The sequence below is a fragment of the Apteryx rowi genome, unplaced genomic scaffold (genome assembly GCF_003343035.1).
Source record: "Apteryx rowi isolate R43461 unplaced genomic scaffold, aptRow1 scaffold_235, whole genome shotgun sequence".
NCBI classification, from domain to species: Eukaryota; Metazoa; Chordata; class Aves; order Apterygiformes; family Apterygidae; genus Apteryx; species Apteryx rowi.
In genome coordinates this window covers 633,290-649,016 of record NW_020448697.1, presented here as the reverse complement: position 1 = coordinate 649,016, position 15,727 = coordinate 633,290, and the positions used below count along the sequence as shown (strand labels likewise).

General features: G+C 38.6%; 1 protein-coding gene across 1 annotated transcript in view; it reads left to right on the top strand.

Moving 5' to 3' along the window:
* The window catches only part of ROS1 (ROS proto-oncogene 1, receptor tyrosine kinase), a 75,067-nt gene that overhangs the window by 15,197 nt on the left and 44,143 nt on the right, over nucleotides 1–15,727 (top strand). The window contains exons 11-22 of the mRNA XM_026065970.1: nucleotides 655–839; nucleotides 2,009–2,106; nucleotides 2,640–3,151; nucleotides 3,796–4,008; nucleotides 5,042–5,152; nucleotides 5,655–5,836; nucleotides 6,794–6,985; nucleotides 11,373–11,473; nucleotides 13,031–13,245; nucleotides 13,568–13,731; nucleotides 14,339–14,501; nucleotides 15,322–15,584. Of these exons, the coding sequence (XP_025921755.1) occupies nucleotides 655–839; nucleotides 2,009–2,106; nucleotides 2,640–3,151; nucleotides 3,796–4,008; nucleotides 5,042–5,152; nucleotides 5,655–5,836; nucleotides 6,794–6,985; nucleotides 11,373–11,473; nucleotides 13,031–13,245; nucleotides 13,568–13,731; nucleotides 14,339–14,501; nucleotides 15,322–15,584 (2,399 nt within the window). The remainder of the gene's footprint in view (nucleotides 1–654; nucleotides 840–2,008; nucleotides 2,107–2,639; nucleotides 3,152–3,795; nucleotides 4,009–5,041; nucleotides 5,153–5,654; nucleotides 5,837–6,793; nucleotides 6,986–11,372; nucleotides 11,474–13,030; nucleotides 13,246–13,567; nucleotides 13,732–14,338; nucleotides 14,502–15,321; nucleotides 15,585–15,727) is intronic.

Below are 15,727 nucleotides of genomic sequence, written 5' to 3'. Positions count from 1 at the left end.
GATTAAATTATATGAAGTGTCGAAGCATACTGGCTAAAAAGTATGCTTGCTGTGTTAGCTGGTCTGGGACAAAGAGTTTTGTACTAGGCATTTAGTAGTCTAAGTCACCAGACAACCATGTTTTCTGAGATTGGCCATGGCTCTAATCTCTCTTATCTGCACTGTTGCTGTATTTGGTCTTTGGAGACAATAGGGAAATCTGAGTTTATCTACCATAGTTCACAGATCCACAAAGACGCCAGCAGAATGAATGGTGCCCCAGACTAAATACCCTTTTATAGTAATGTTGCAGTACAGATAATGTCTAGCTTGAATTAGAGTGAATGGTGCTCTGTGAGGAGATGCAAACTGCATCTCTTTGCCCTGGGAAAGGGGAATCAGTATCAGCTGGTCTGCTTGTTATTTATCCTGTCTCTGATTACCTTTCTGAAGAGCAGTTGTCTATGGTAATGTCACTTGCATAACATACAGAAAAGTTTCCTTATTTTCTGAATGAAGACTAGAAATGGAGGAGAGAAACAGTTAACTTTTTTCCAATCATGTTGTACTGCAGATTGAAAAGTACCTCATTTTAAGGCAATTAGACAAAAGTTACTGAAAAATTGAAACTTTATTTCTTATATTATATGTCTCCACATATATTTCTACTTTTAGGAATTTCTGTGAATGTTTATCAGCAAGTTGTCTATTTTTCTGAGGGGAATTCTATCTGGATGAAAGGTGCTGCAAATATGTCCAATGTGTCAGACCTAACACTCTTTTATGCTGGCTGGGGGAATATTACATCAATCTCAGTAGACTGGCTTTACCAGAGGATATACTTTGTCATGAATGAGAAGGTAGGGCTCTGGAACTTAATTAATTTCTTATTTCATATGAGTCATTACTGTGATTTATTTTGCATGAGAAAATCTGATTTATATATAGATACACATGTGCAAAGTATAATTACAGAAATACATTCTTTAGTTTAATAATATTCACATATTTCAGGTATTTAAAATAGCTGAATAAGCTTGAATTCAGGTCATATTTAAAGTAAACAGGCTGTACAGAACTCTGGTTCTCTGTCTTACTTTTCTTCTCAGGAAAGAAAAAGCTTTGGTTTCAGCTACATTGTTTTTGAGACTGACTTCACATCCAGGTCATAGACAAAATGAGTGACTTTGTTTCCGTTGCTCTGCTTTCCATCTAGCCTGTTCAGTTCCTACTGTGCCTCAGAAAGGTGGTGTGATAACTAGTTAATGATTATAATACTCTTCATAAATGAAAAAAAAAAAGTTCAATAGGAAAAGAATTTCATTCCAGTGATGACAGCTCAGCTTACAGCTGTTTCAACTTGAAGTAAAAATATAGATCACAACCCTGCACTTGTTAAACTYGAATACTCGCAAACATCATTCATGTTAACAGCCAGACTTTGCACGCCCTTCTTGCTCCTCTAACACACAAAGGACAAGAAAACTGCCCTAAATGGGCAGTGGGGGATTTTTTTTTTCTCCACAAGCCTCTTGCCATTCCTGACCTTTCACTTATTGCTCAGGGAACATACGGTAGCGAGGAGAGAGGTAGCGAGAAAACTATGCAAAGGCAGCTGTAGATTAGCAGATTGACGGCAGAGCTTTCTGAAGCCGTTATAGATTAGAAAAGTCCTGAGGTACTGCTGCCAGGATCAGGAGAGGGCTTCCTTCCCTCTTGTGCCTTCCCTGTCAGATTCTTTTCAAAGCATAGTTTGCCTGCACCCAAAATCAGGCTTTTCTCCCCAGCTTAGAGAGAGGAGGTTAAGAGGAAAGTGCCTGACAGCTCTTTTGGGGTAAGTTCTCATGCTTGCCATGCTGAGCAGGTGTTGTACTTGGGTGGCTGACAACACAGGAGTCTGTAAGGACCTAAGAGTGTGAAAGGTGTTTCATTTCCAGCCTCACGCCTTTGGAGGGATCTCAGACCAGCTTGTTTGCTCTTTAGCAAACTCCCTATGAATGCATCACCAGTTTCTCTTCTGATTCCCTAGATACATGTCTGCCATTTAGAGAACTGCATGGCGGCTGAAGACATCACTCCTCTTTCAGTTATGTCCCCTCAGAAGGTTATAGCCGATCCCTATAATGGGTAAGTGTCCTCCTTTGAGAACTTTGTGTCAGAGGTTCTATAAAACTTGTCTATGATTTTCTTCATTAATCATCTATTTCCTGTTCCAAAGTCTTCCCTTACCCCCCAAAAAGTACAATGGTAACAAATAACAAAGTATGAAACAGTCAGAAAAAGAGTGGCACTGTACGGTATTCTTTTCTGCATTTTCTCTCCCATGGRTGCTGTCAGAGGAGATAAAGAATTTCCAGTGCAGAAATTTGGTTTTTTAGACAATCAGTGCTTTATGAATATAAAGCTCTTTGCACTTTAAATGTCTGCACCTAACACTTGAGGTATTATGGAAGAATATTCTCAAATAATCCACCAGCCAGATACACAGGAAGTGAAAATGAATGTGCTTAATTCTCATAGGACATATAGTAATAGAACCAAAAGCATTTTCCTATCGTCTGTGTAAAGACGAGCATGTCTATGAGTTGTTAAAATATTTGTGACTCATCTACACAGTTCTTGTGTTGTAGTTATGTGGGTCTTTTTTGCTCCATGGCCAGGTATATTTTCTGTCTCCTGGAGGATGGCATATATAGAGCAAATCTTCCTCTCTTTCCTGAGGCTGCCTCTGCAGCTTCACCAGTTGTGAAATCTAGCACTCTGAGAGACTTCATGATCAACTTCCAGACTAAGAGACTCATTTTCTTCAACAAAACAGAACAGACTTTTGTGTCGGGTTTTCTGGATGGTTCAGAATTTCATGTATTGCGATCACATGTGCCACTTAACAACACAGAGAGCTTTGTTTATGAAGATAACACATTTACTGTCACAGATGGCAGGGCAATTTTCCATGAGGAGGTCTCTCCAGTGGGAAGCTCTAGCTTCAATGAGTACATAGTGGATTGCAGTTTGGCATATCCAGAGTACTTTGGCTTTGGCAACTTGCTTTTTTACGAGGCGTCAACTCAGCCTTTTCCTTTACCGACTCCTCCTCGGCTTGTCATGGTGCTGTTTGGATCAGACCAAGCTGTGATCAGCTGGGGACCACCTGAACTCACTATTGGGACCAGTAAGTTCAACTGCTTCTTCCTGAAAGTCCAGTCCTTTGCTTTCTACAGGAATAACTTCCTGATTTTCCTTTTCCTGATGACTCTGTTGGCTGTGGGGCTTTAGTGACTTCAGTAGCCTGTCCTGCTAGAACATGTGGAATTACCTCAGTGTGAAAATTTTAACCCAAGATTTGCCAATAAAATAACTGAATTGTCTGGCTAAATTAATAAAAGTTTATTTTAGTGAATTAACTTATGTATTACTTGCAAGGAATTTTAAGCAAGGCTCCATCTCAAGTGTGGTGTGGAGTGACAGTACGGTTGGTTGCTGATATCACACAGAAAATGCCTGCCAATAACATAGTGGCTTTTGATCAGTGAATGTACTATGGCCTCTATCCTCTGTGCATACGTGTTTAAACAGTGACATCAGGTTGGGTTGGGGAAAATTTTGGTTCTTCCAAATTAGTTCATCTTCATGGGGGGAAGAGCCACCGCTCTTGCTAGTTCCCTGGAGAAATGTAAGTTTTTAACTTATCCTTTTCCTAATTTGTCTGATACTGGCATTTTTTGAAATGAGTCTCTAACTCAGTTTTATCAAAGATTACATGTCTTCTGCTGCAGTCATCCAGTTTTTAATAATGTGATTGTTTACATCTCACAGGTCCCTACGCTTGGCAGAACTGGACCTACGATGTGAAAGTATCATCTCAGTGCCCTTCTGATGAGGAACGAGTTGTTTCAAACATTAGTGAGGCCAGGTTTACAGTGAAGGGGCTGGTCAGCTTCACAGCATATGAAGTGTCAATCAGAGCCGTGTCTCCTGCTGGTAAAGGACCATGGTCAGAGCTCTTTAGAGGCRTGACTTTAGAAGAAGGTGAGAATTGCTTCTTCACCCAGGAGAAATGAAAAACGAGTCAGTACAGCTTTCCACCTGGTGAGGTGCCCAGGCATTGAGCGAAGACCACAAAATGAGCAACCCGGAAAGGATTGTCTTAGAAACTTTAAAAAATGTGGGCTAAGTAAGTTAGCATTTAGTTAGAGTAGTAAGGTTCTAAAACTACAGCATTGGTATTTTATTCTATACTAAGATTAGTATATAATACTATACTACAGTACTATATATATACTATATTATAGTATATAATACTATAGAATACTATATACTAATATTAGTATATAGTTAGTACACTAATTATATACTGATATTATGTATTATTAATATTTATATAATTTTTCTAATGTGAATATAATAGAAAATGCATTATTTGATGCACTGTCCAGTAAACACATACAYGAGAGGCTTTATGCTTTCCTGTGCTCTGTAAAGCACTTTCTATGATGAAGTGACAAGAACAGCTGTCTTTGGTTTGAGCAGCGTCTTGGGGATTAATGACAGTTTTCAGGATAGTGCAGGTTCAGCAAAAGAAATAGCTGAGAACCCTTGGTTTTTGTATAGACAATGGGGGAAATGGATGTGTGCACAATATCTGAAATTATGCATCTTTGGAATGTTTTTTGAAACCTTGTTTACCCACAATAACCTATGTCTGCGGGGAGAAGAGGTTTCAACTTAAGGCACTGGACTGGCACCTGAGATCTGGGATGACTTTTGCATGACTTGGGTAAGGCAAGGACCAAACCCACTGCAGTGTTCAGGCATCTAATGAGGTTTCAAATCACCTTAAGGTTCTGGATCTAAACCTGTCTTAAATCAGTTTTTCAAATTATTATACTTTCATTATTATACTTTCATGCCTTTGTTCTTCCTCCATTATTCCTTAAGGCAGGGACAGTTTTAACTGTGTTTCTGTAACTTTCTAGAAATAGACACCCCTGTTATTAGAATACAAATATTACAAATTAATTGTTTCTTGGTATGCATGATTGCAGTTTTCTGTCTTTATCAGCTGAAGATGAACCATATATATTGGCGGTGGGGGCTRAAGGGCTCTGGAAGCAGCAGTTGGATAGCTATGGGCCAGGAGAATTCCTCTATCCTGATATAAAGAATGTTTCAGGTAAATACTAACCAAGCTGAGTGCTGCTGCTACCAATTTGTCGGCACTTATCAGAACTCCATAAATTTAATCAACAGGACTGAAAGACAAAAGCTTTCATCACGGCCGTCCGGACTTGAGTGTGCAGAAAGGAGGCTTCACTGAGTCAAGCCTTTGTGCCCATCATCTTTTTTTTTCTACTTTATGGATCAAGTTAATTCTTAGAGAAACCCTATTGATTTCACCACAGCTACAGCAGAGCTGAATTCAGCTCTCTGGGCTAAACAGTTTGCCTTCAGAATCCCAATGTATATGTAATATATTTATAATCATTGGAGCTATATACATGCAAGTGTGTAATTCCTATAGGAAAGTACCTATCTTTATGTTAACTAAGCCTTAGTGTTTGTTTATACTGATTTTTAAAAACTGTGAAGTGTCTGGTTCCTTTTTATTCTTAAAAAAATTTTTTTTTAATTGGTATATTTGTGAAATGTTTAATATCTTCCCTTCCTTCTTCAAGACCTTGACTGGTATAATGATACTCTGTATTGGAGCAATTCCATGGGGGAAGTTCTGACCTGGTCATTGAACAGGAGAGAGGGTACCACTGAGAATACTTATGTGTCTGACATCAGAAGTGCAAGACTGTTGGCCTTTGACTGGTTGGGCCAATGCTTGTATTGGGCTGGCAAAGCAAATACGGTAGGTAGAGTTGCACTTCTAAAACCTGAAGCTAATAAGAAAGACTGTAAAACAGTAATTGTGAAGATAATCCTTACTTCTTTCAAGCTGAGATGCATTTGGACCTCTGCTATAGTAATACACAACAAGGAGGCCTTTCTCCCCTTGTGAGGTTTTCCACAGTTATACAAAAGTAAATGGAGTAAAATGTTCACTAATATTTGCTAATGCAGGACACTGAATTCCAGGTGCAAAACAGGCGAATCAAATGTGGTGTCAATAGTTTTGTAGAATTCAATATTGTAAAACTAACTGAAGATAGTGAAAATGGAGACTGCCAAGTTGCTTTTGGGTAAGAACCAGATGGACTTTATTTTAATCCTTATATTTGTAGCGAATTTAATATGATTTGTTTACAGGGGATTTTCAAGACTGGCTTCTGTAATGTGATATTTTGCAGATACCTGCTGGTAAAAAAAACAATTGCACTTGGTATGCTCTTATATCAGGAATATTGACATGTGAATTATTTAAAAGGTATTTGACTTCAAAATTGCAGTGCTAATTTATGCAGTGCTGTCAAATTATGCCTTTCATTTCTTTTAAGTGCAAAGTCAGAAGCTGTTTTAAAAACCAGAGCTAGAAGGCCAGATTTCACACTGCCTTGCACCCTCATTTACGCTTGTGAATAGTGAATACAAAGTGGGTGAGAAACTTAGTCAGACAGAAGGCTGCCAAAACTAGGAAAGACAAGGGGGATAGAAATTTGAGTTTTTTCTTTTGTTACTTTCTGGCAAACATTAACTAATAATTTTTCCTTATTCCTCGTCTTACACTTTAAATGCAAAGGCTGAGGCTTTGAAAGCCTAAGGCTTGCATAGGCTTGAGATAAAGACTGTGGAAAAGTACTTATGTATATTCAAAAAATCATGGCTGATAATTTAGGTGTGATATTAAAAGCAATTCTTTTGTCCCTAGATCTTCAGAAAATCGCTGCTGGGAAGCCATATGGATGTTGTGGCTCGTGTTGTGTTCCTAGTGAAGGATCTAGTAGTGGATTCAATAAATGGTTATCTTTACTGGGCCACAATGTACTCAGTGGAGAGCACAAGACTGAATGGAGAGCATTATCTTATGTTACAAGAACAGCTACAGTTTTCTGGTAAACAGGTGACTGACCTTTTTTTTTTTTTTTTTTTTTTAAAGTGTGTTTTAGTGATTAGGTCTCTAGGATACAGTCAGTGTTTGTGGTTGTCCAAATCACCTTGTTACAACTAGAAGAAAAACATGCCTTGAATGTAATAGCTATGCGGAAACTTTGGCCTTTAATGTTAAAACCAAACACTTGCAGCAAAAAGTGATATTAAAGACATCTTTGTAGTTGTAAGGCCGCTCTCTCCCACATGTGAAACGTACTTGCCCAGGAATAACCAGCTGAACATTATGTTCCTTCAATGACCAAATTTATTTTTCCCAAAGGGCTTAACTCTAGTTGTCAGTTCTGGCTTTCCCATCAAGTTGTTACAGAAAAGAGCCGGAGCTCAGTGCTCCATAGCATCCTGCCTCCTTTGTACTGTTCCCCAGCTTGCAGGTCCTGACACGGCCAGTTTTGAGATAAGGCACTTCTCCTTTCACCCCTCTCTGAAGTCCTATCAAGCCTTTTCAGTCCTTGGTTCACTTCTGACTCCTCATAGATCATCCTTGCTCTCCCCAAACCCATCCTGTTACTGCCACTACATGGGATTTGCCATGCCATGGATTTGTCCTTGTTCTTGAGAGGCAGGATTCAGTGTTGCCTATGCAGCCAAGGAGCTTAGAGACTGAGCTCCCCCTATGTAAAGATCTGCCAGGGTCTCAGCAGCTACAATTGCTTTCCTTCCTTCCCCCTGCCTGTGAATTTGGGAGAAAGGAGGTGGATGACCCAATTCCCAGACAAGAAAACCTCTTACTGTCATAACAGGGTCCAGAGGACACAGGGGGTCGGTGTGATCAGAGCCCCAGACCTAGGAAAGCAGCTCAGGCTAAGGGGCCATCCCACCTACTGCAGTGCTTTTACTCTACGGACTCAAAGAAAAGCTGAATGCTTCCCCACCTCAAACCTCTGTGGGGTTTCTCCCTCTGTCCCAAGAGCTGGAGTGAGGCATAACCTGACTGCCACAGAAGTGTTAAAAATACAAAAAACCCCACAAAACTCTCCTCAGACATATTATTACTGCAAAAGCTTTCTTTAAGACTAAGACTCTTGCTAAAGAAACCTTTTTCTTTCATTCTACATGTCCTATGAATTGTACTCCCACTTTACCTAAACACATGTTCTTTAGTGAAAATCCTTTCTGAACCTTAAAGGTTATCTCTTGGTTAGCTTTGTGTCATTCCCCAGAACATTTCAGTCTTCTTTGCCTAGATGAAAAGATGCAGGTGTTTCTCCGAGAAAAAAAAAGTCTGGCCTGGTTTAGTCTCTGACAGGCGATCAGCATTCAGAAAGGTCAGCCGATTTCACAGGTCTCTGTTACGTTCATTCTGTGAGAGGATTTGGTGAGAAAAGGGAAAGCTGGCTCTGGTGTGGTACCTGCTATACTTGTAAATACAGAAGAACTGAAAAACTTTTTTCACATGTAAAGAATAACTTCTGTGCTGCAAAGGGTTACTGTTTTTTCCAGGACTAGCCTCGCACCTCTCCTCAGTGGTTGGTGTGGAACGTCTTCACGGGAAGATGTATGCTTTCCCAGCCCAAAAGCACACTTAAATTTATCACATATCTTCTGGGTGACCTGCTTTTAAGAACTAACAATTGGCAGTTCAATCTAAGCTGCTAAAGCCACCTTCCTTGCCCTCCTCTTTTGATTTTATTACCTGTTTCTCTAAATTGCCTCATGCTAACCTCAAATTTCTCATCCTCAGCTTCAAGGCCCTTGGCAGCAAGAAGGCTGCTTGTCTGCTGCTGTCATTTTTTTTTTTCTGTACCTTCCTCTATGTCAGTGATATCAGGCTTCAACCATCCACTTATTCACACCTCCTACAAACAAACATCTCTTTTCTTGCTTCCATGCTGCCCTAATCTATGCACTGACTTCCCTGAACTCAGCCTCCTGCTGTGATACATATAGGAAAAAAGCCAAGTAAACATGTCTAGATCGAGAAGTGACCAGTTATAGCTGACAGGTGTTTATTCATTAAAATAAAATGCAAAACAAGCCCATCAAAACAAGAGAGTAGAATATACTTTAATGGTGGAACTACTGAGTTGGTTGTTATTAGCCTATTTAAATATGTGAGTTCAAGTTTGTACAAGTAAAAATATGCATCTCCCTCACGCAATGGAGTCCTTTATCCTGAAAAGAGTACCTCTTACCTCAATATTAAAACACAGATGTAACTGTTAATTGCTGTTGTCAATAATTAGAGAATGCTTTCTACAAAACTGGATCTGTGCTGGAATTTACTAAATGCTTTTCTAATAAAGACTAGCCATTCAGTTGGTCAGCACAGGATCTTCAGCAGTGTATAGCTGCACCTCCTTTTAGCTTGAAATTTGAGTAAYGTGAATACAAGATCCCTACTATGGAAACAATAGATTTCCTAAATAAATATGAAGGCAGAGCTTTAAAAGTTATTTCTTTGGGGGGAACCATGTCTTTTTATGACAATTATTTTATTTTACAATCAGTTGTACAGCTTAGCTGGTGCATGTTGGCATAGCTTGATTGACTTTGGTAGAGCTACTTTGACATATTGCAGTTTAGGAYTTGGCCCAGAATGTCTAAAGCACTTAAGTAGTTTACAGTGTACAATATGCCTGGGAGGTAAGTAATTTATAGAGGAGCTGTGTCTAAGTGTGCTGTGTGCAGGTGGGGCTAGAACCCTCTAAGTGTTGCCTCTTATTATTGCTAGTCAAGGGGTATTTCAAGTAGCGAGATTTATATCGCATCTTATGATGTGGAGTTGTATTGCATGATCCCAACTATATGTCATGTCCAGAGACTAATACCTGTCATGAAATGGAAAAAAGTCTGTCTATTTTTGAAGCATAAGAGAAGGGAGGTGTTACATTACTGTCCAACCCCTGAATGTGAATAGTACAAATACTTCTTTGCCTTTTATTGATAGGGGTACAAGGGTAGAGAGGAGGAAGATGGGCATGTCTGTGGGGAAATATAATAGTTGCAGAAAGTAAGTGGGGGAAGGAAAGAAGACTCAAATAACTATAAACAAACAAATAAATAAATAAAAGTCAAGGTAGATTTAGGAAGCTATAACTTGGTGATGAATGTGGGAGGGAGGCTAGGTAAATGGGATAAAATAGTGCATGCTTTGCTAAATATACTCTCAAGCACATGCATACTGTGAGATATTTTTTAACAAGGAACCCTACAGGAGCAATCATTCAAACCTTGATTTCCTGACATACAATATCAAAAGAAATATGTCAAGAATGTACTTACGTAAGGACCAACAGACAACTAAGTGATACGACATTTGCTTTCCTGTCAACATCTTCTGCAGTTTATTAATGAAGAGTTTAAAAAAAAAAAAAAAAAAAAAAAAAAAAACCCTACAGAGGCTCCCCTTACATCCATAATGGAAACTTAACCTTATAAAAGAATAGCTACAACTTTTTTTTTTGGATGAGAATGTGAGAATGCAAGGTTTGAGAGCTGCAGGAAAACATTTTCAGAAAGGCCCATACCAACTTGTAAGCTGAGCTGATGACATGACATGTACTGAACATAATATCTAGCAGTCTAATTTGTGAATGCAAATTCTTTGTCACTCACAAAACAGATTATTAGATGTTTGATTTCTATTATTTTTGTATATGGTATTGAATCTGTTGTTTATTGCAAAAGCAAGAAAGCTCTATTTTGAATATTAGAACCGCTTAAAGAATCAATAAAAAATTCTGCAGCTAGTCTAACTGTAGAAGAAATATTGAAGCAATGAACAGGAAGATTGTTTTGTTTTTTGCTCTGACTCTTATTTAATAATAAATGTTTTACTAAAATATAAACATTTGAATTTCATTTTTAAATTGAACATTTTGCCAACAAATTGGCATGTATTTTCCACAAATAATGTATCACATTAAATATTTTATGCATAAAATCAAACCTTGGAAAAAAAAGACAGAAGATCTGAAATATTTCTTTCAAAAAGTGATCCTGACTTTCAGACTGGATATCAACCATCTGTTTCAGACAAAGAATATTAAAATACCAGAGGTGTTCTGGAAATTTTGATGGGAAGTTTCACTAACCACTTGATACACTATTGCCATCATATCTGAAGGCATCAGATGCTTTAGGGATGAACACTGTAACAGATGCTCATAAAATGCTATCTAGAAAACCATCAGCTGCTATAAATAGGGGTCCACCAAGGACCTGATTATTTTCTAGTACTGCCTCTTTTTTTTATTAGACTAAATGGTTATGGTAGTAGTAGTGTTATTTTTGCCAATAAAGAGCTATTCATGATGCTGTCTGGAGAACACCCATGCCTAAGGGTTTCTCCCTCAGAAGTGTTCAAATTACTTTTTTTTTTTTTTTTTTTTTTTAAGGTGATAGGTCTAACTTTGGATCTCACCTATGGTTTTCTTTACTGGCTTGTGCAAGATAGTCTATGTCTAAACCTATACAGAGTTTCTCTTTGCAAAGAAGGGTAAGTAAATGTGTAACACAGGTAAGAAAGTCTGTGCTTCCTAGTTTTTGCAATTCTGTCTTTAAAAAAACAGATTTTTATCCAATGCTGAGCACATTGTAGTCACTAATTGAACAACAGACAAAAAGAAGAGCTGAAGGTCACACCTAGCTGATGGCAAACTGTGTGTTATGAGGTGGTTGTTAACATGGTTTTAGTGTGAGAAACATACAGTGAATAGGATCCTTGAGTGAACTGAGGTCATGCTCATCGGTTTCTAAATTTAGTTTTAGGAAATAATCACCATTTATTTTCTATTTTCTATTGGCATTTACAACATCTGACACTTTTCAAATGCCAAGAGCTGTAACTTGTTCATCTTGCATGGAGCTTGGGACTTGAATAAACATTACTTTCTCACCTGAGAAGTCAGTTGAAAAAAATTGAGCAAAACTGTGTGTGCATGTGTGTGTATATGGGCCAACTCAGATATACGATGATAAGACCATGAGAGCAAATGGGAATCTTTTCTATATGTGCCAAGTCTATCATACAGAAACTATTTTACGGTGTTGGTGAGTAGCTCCTTAAACTGTATTTTTGCTCCCTTTCATATGGAGAGTAGCCCTTTTTCTACAAACATCAGATTAAATATCTTAAAATTAATGTATGTTTATGTGTGTGTGTTCATAATGTTGCAAACTTGTTTCATGTGGAATCAGCTTCATTCTCTGATTGATCTTAGACTTTCCTATGGTCAATGGTAAACATTTAAAGAATCAAAATATGTTGAGTAGTTTTAGCTAGAACATGCAGCTCTTGTGAACCAATTGCCGGCCATAAATCATCTCTGTCATGCCAGAACAGAGAGATTAGAAGTAATCCATCCTAATGGACCTGATGGTGTGTTAAAGCTTTTCCAAATTTGCTTTGGATAGCATGTGTCTAAGCTGAAAGACATTTCTAAGACAGTAAAATGAAGCCTCTTGCAATATATTTAATCTCTTACCCAGAAGATAAATTGGGATCAAAGAAGGCCTTTAAGATTTGCCGTAGAAATAACAAGACAGATCAAATCACCAGTGATTCTGGTGGAGGAAAATGGTAATAAAGCTTTATAGATGATGGAAGGTTATCAAGAAAACTAGCAGGGTCAAATTCATCTGGAGACTTGCTTTAATGAAGTAGAATTAATCTCTCACTGGAAAGGAGAGTCAATTGTTTCCCTGGAATTGCTGAGAGGAAGGGGCTGATTTTTCAAAATACTCAATTTTCTACATGCATTCATCAGAATACTTTCTTTAGGTTTTCGGACATTGAGCCATTTTGCAATCATCTTCCAATGAAACCAAAGGAGTGAAGGATTTATTTTTGTTGCTCCTGCAATGTATCATTCTGAAAAGTGTTCTGCAGTAGAGAACTTAAAGAAAGCCTTTTGATTTATTTTCCTTCCTTCTCCATCAGTATTAAGAATTTGAATGAGGAAGAAAAACACATTAATGTGTCAAACATTGCATAAATCCTGTTCTCTTTACACAGTGTGTTTTCAGTTTGTTAATGTCATACGTGTTTTCACAGTTGCGGTAATGCCATAGTCACAGAATTTGCAGCATGGAGTACTTCAGAAATATCTCAGAGTGCACTGGAATACTACAGTGGACGGCTGTTCTGGATTAATAGCCTTCAGTTCATTACAACACAAGAAGTCAATCAGAGCATTAGCATTCCCTTTTCACAACCAGCAGAGTTTGCAGCCTTTACCCTTGTTCATAAATCACTCAAACCTTTGCCAGGTATATTAGTTTCTTTGTCTAAACCCCTCAGTAAAGGTACTCACTGACAATCTGTAATTCTTCATTCTTAAAATTCTTAAAAGTCATTTGACAAAAGATATGAACAACAGCAATTTATTAATAAATGTATCAGACTATAGCTGGATAAGTGCAATTATAAAAGCTAATAAGTACGGCTAAAGAGAATACTTAGTGTGCTGTTCCTTGACAACTTACCAGATTTTCCATAGTACCTTAATATTTTAATAATCAGGTTTGAAAACTCTACCTATTGCTTTTATTCTTTAAATTGTTGTTATTTTTTCTCTCTCTTTATGGACAGGAAACTTTTCCTTTATACCAAAGGTGATTCCAGATTCAGTGCCAGAGTCTTCCTTTAGGATTAAAGGGAATTCTTCAAGTTTTCACATCTTTTGGAGTGCCTCCGCAAATGTGGAATGGGGAACTGTCTTCTACTGCGTGGGATCAAAAGCTCTACAAGAGAGAGTATTTATGCAATTCTTCCCTATTATCTATACATATTACTGCATCTAGTTGCTGATGTATCTATTTTTAAACAGAAATATAGTTTCTTTCTTCTCAGGCATTTAGGAATCAGTCAAGCAACTGAACTAAACTGTAAATATAAAGCAAACTGTCCTGTTTCTCCACCACTGAAGCCAACRCTGGAGGAGCAGGGGCTTAGCAATAGCTGCGGGTTAGCTGCTGGGGTGTGAACTGCCAGGCGAGGAGCTTCCAGCGCCCGAAGGCGTGTGAGAAAGCCTTCACAGTAACTCAGAGATGGAAGCGTCCCCTGAGCTGCCAGTGGGACAACCTTTGCCTGAAAGTGAATTCCAGCCTTCATCCACACTTAATTTTAGCACATTTGACAAGCTGTACTTTCAACTGAAAGGGCAGATTGCTAGCAGATTGCTGTATGTTGTTACAGTGCCACAGGAGTTACTGAAACAGCGATCACTCACAGTAAGAGAAGCTCTGCCTTGATTTAATTAACCAGTGTTGGTGAGGGGAATTTTGGAAAACTCAAGGGCTTCCTGAGAGAGAGGAAAAAAAAGGTTTTATTTTGTTCTGTTTTATTTTGTTCCATTTACAGTCTTTGGAGAGTGAACGGTGCCTCCATCCGCATAACCTGACAGTGCCATCCTACAGAGTTGATTGGCTGGAACCGTTTGTACTCTTCAATTTTACTGTCACTCCATACACATACTGGGGCAAGGGACCAACAACATCTGTAGTCCTTCGAGCCCCTGAAGGAGGTACCAGTATTTCAAATCCCATTCCTAACCTTTAATGGGTACTGGAACGGGGTCTACATTAACAAGTAAAACCCTGTCTTGAGAGAAATGAGCTGCTTTCAGGGCTAGTCAGCTGTCAGTGGAGTTGCAAGGACATGTTCTTAAATATTTTTGTCAATTATCTGTTGCACATGTAAATGAACACAGTTGCAGTAACAGAATTTGGAGCAGAAAGCACATGAAAATATCCACCACATACCTATGACTATGAGCAAGAATGAGAAACTGAGATCTGTTACAAAGACCATTAAAGGCTGCATGTAGTATTTGAAGCTCTTATTAAGATTTTAATAAATGGTATGCACATTTAACTTCAGTGTATACTTTTGCTCACATAATATTCAAAATTAAATCAGCTAAGATATATTGCTGAATGACAGGAGCACTGAGAAAGTACATGAGCTGCAGTAGGTTTTGAGGTAGGCAGGAGGAGGGATGGAGTTTGTTCTACACTGTGAAAATTCTTGCAGCTCTGTTGTTATCTACAGGGCTCAGCTAAACAGACGTGCCAACCCAAGTGCGCATGAGTGCATTTGAGTCTGTTTGGTCATGTAGGTCTTTTTTGTTAAGTGAACTAAAATCAGATATCCATATGATGATACAAAACAGAAAGGGGTCACCACGAAGTTTTAGATATTCTTCTATAACTTGCACCTCACCACTCGCTCTCTGTCAGCATTAAGGCCACAGAGCTCAGGCTCAAAACTAAATCAGTTAAGCAGGAAATAGAGTGTGTGTTTTAATAGAAGTACTTTAATCTGTGTTTTGTTTTTTAATACAGTTCCTTCAGCCCCTCTAAACCCTAGAATATATGTGTTACCTAATAACCCACTTGAAGGCAATGAGAAAGTCCGTGTGGAGTTCAGGTGGGATAGGCCTGAAAGGGAAAATGGAGTATTAACGCAGTTCACGATTTACTATCAGCTGTTGCATCAGAGCAGCACTACTGCCGCTTCCCCAGCGTGGAACATGAGCAACACTGAACCCACCCTGATGCTCTTTTCACTCAAGGATGTGCTTCCCAGGCTCACAGTAAGGTTTCAGGTATGAAAAAGCGCTGAGCTTATCTAGTTCTTAGATGTTATCTGTACAGCTTGAAGTGTGTGTCTAGGAGATGGTATTGGGCTTTGGGCAGTAACATGTTTCTGCTCTTAGCTCCACTCATTCGCTTGGTTCACCAACTCACC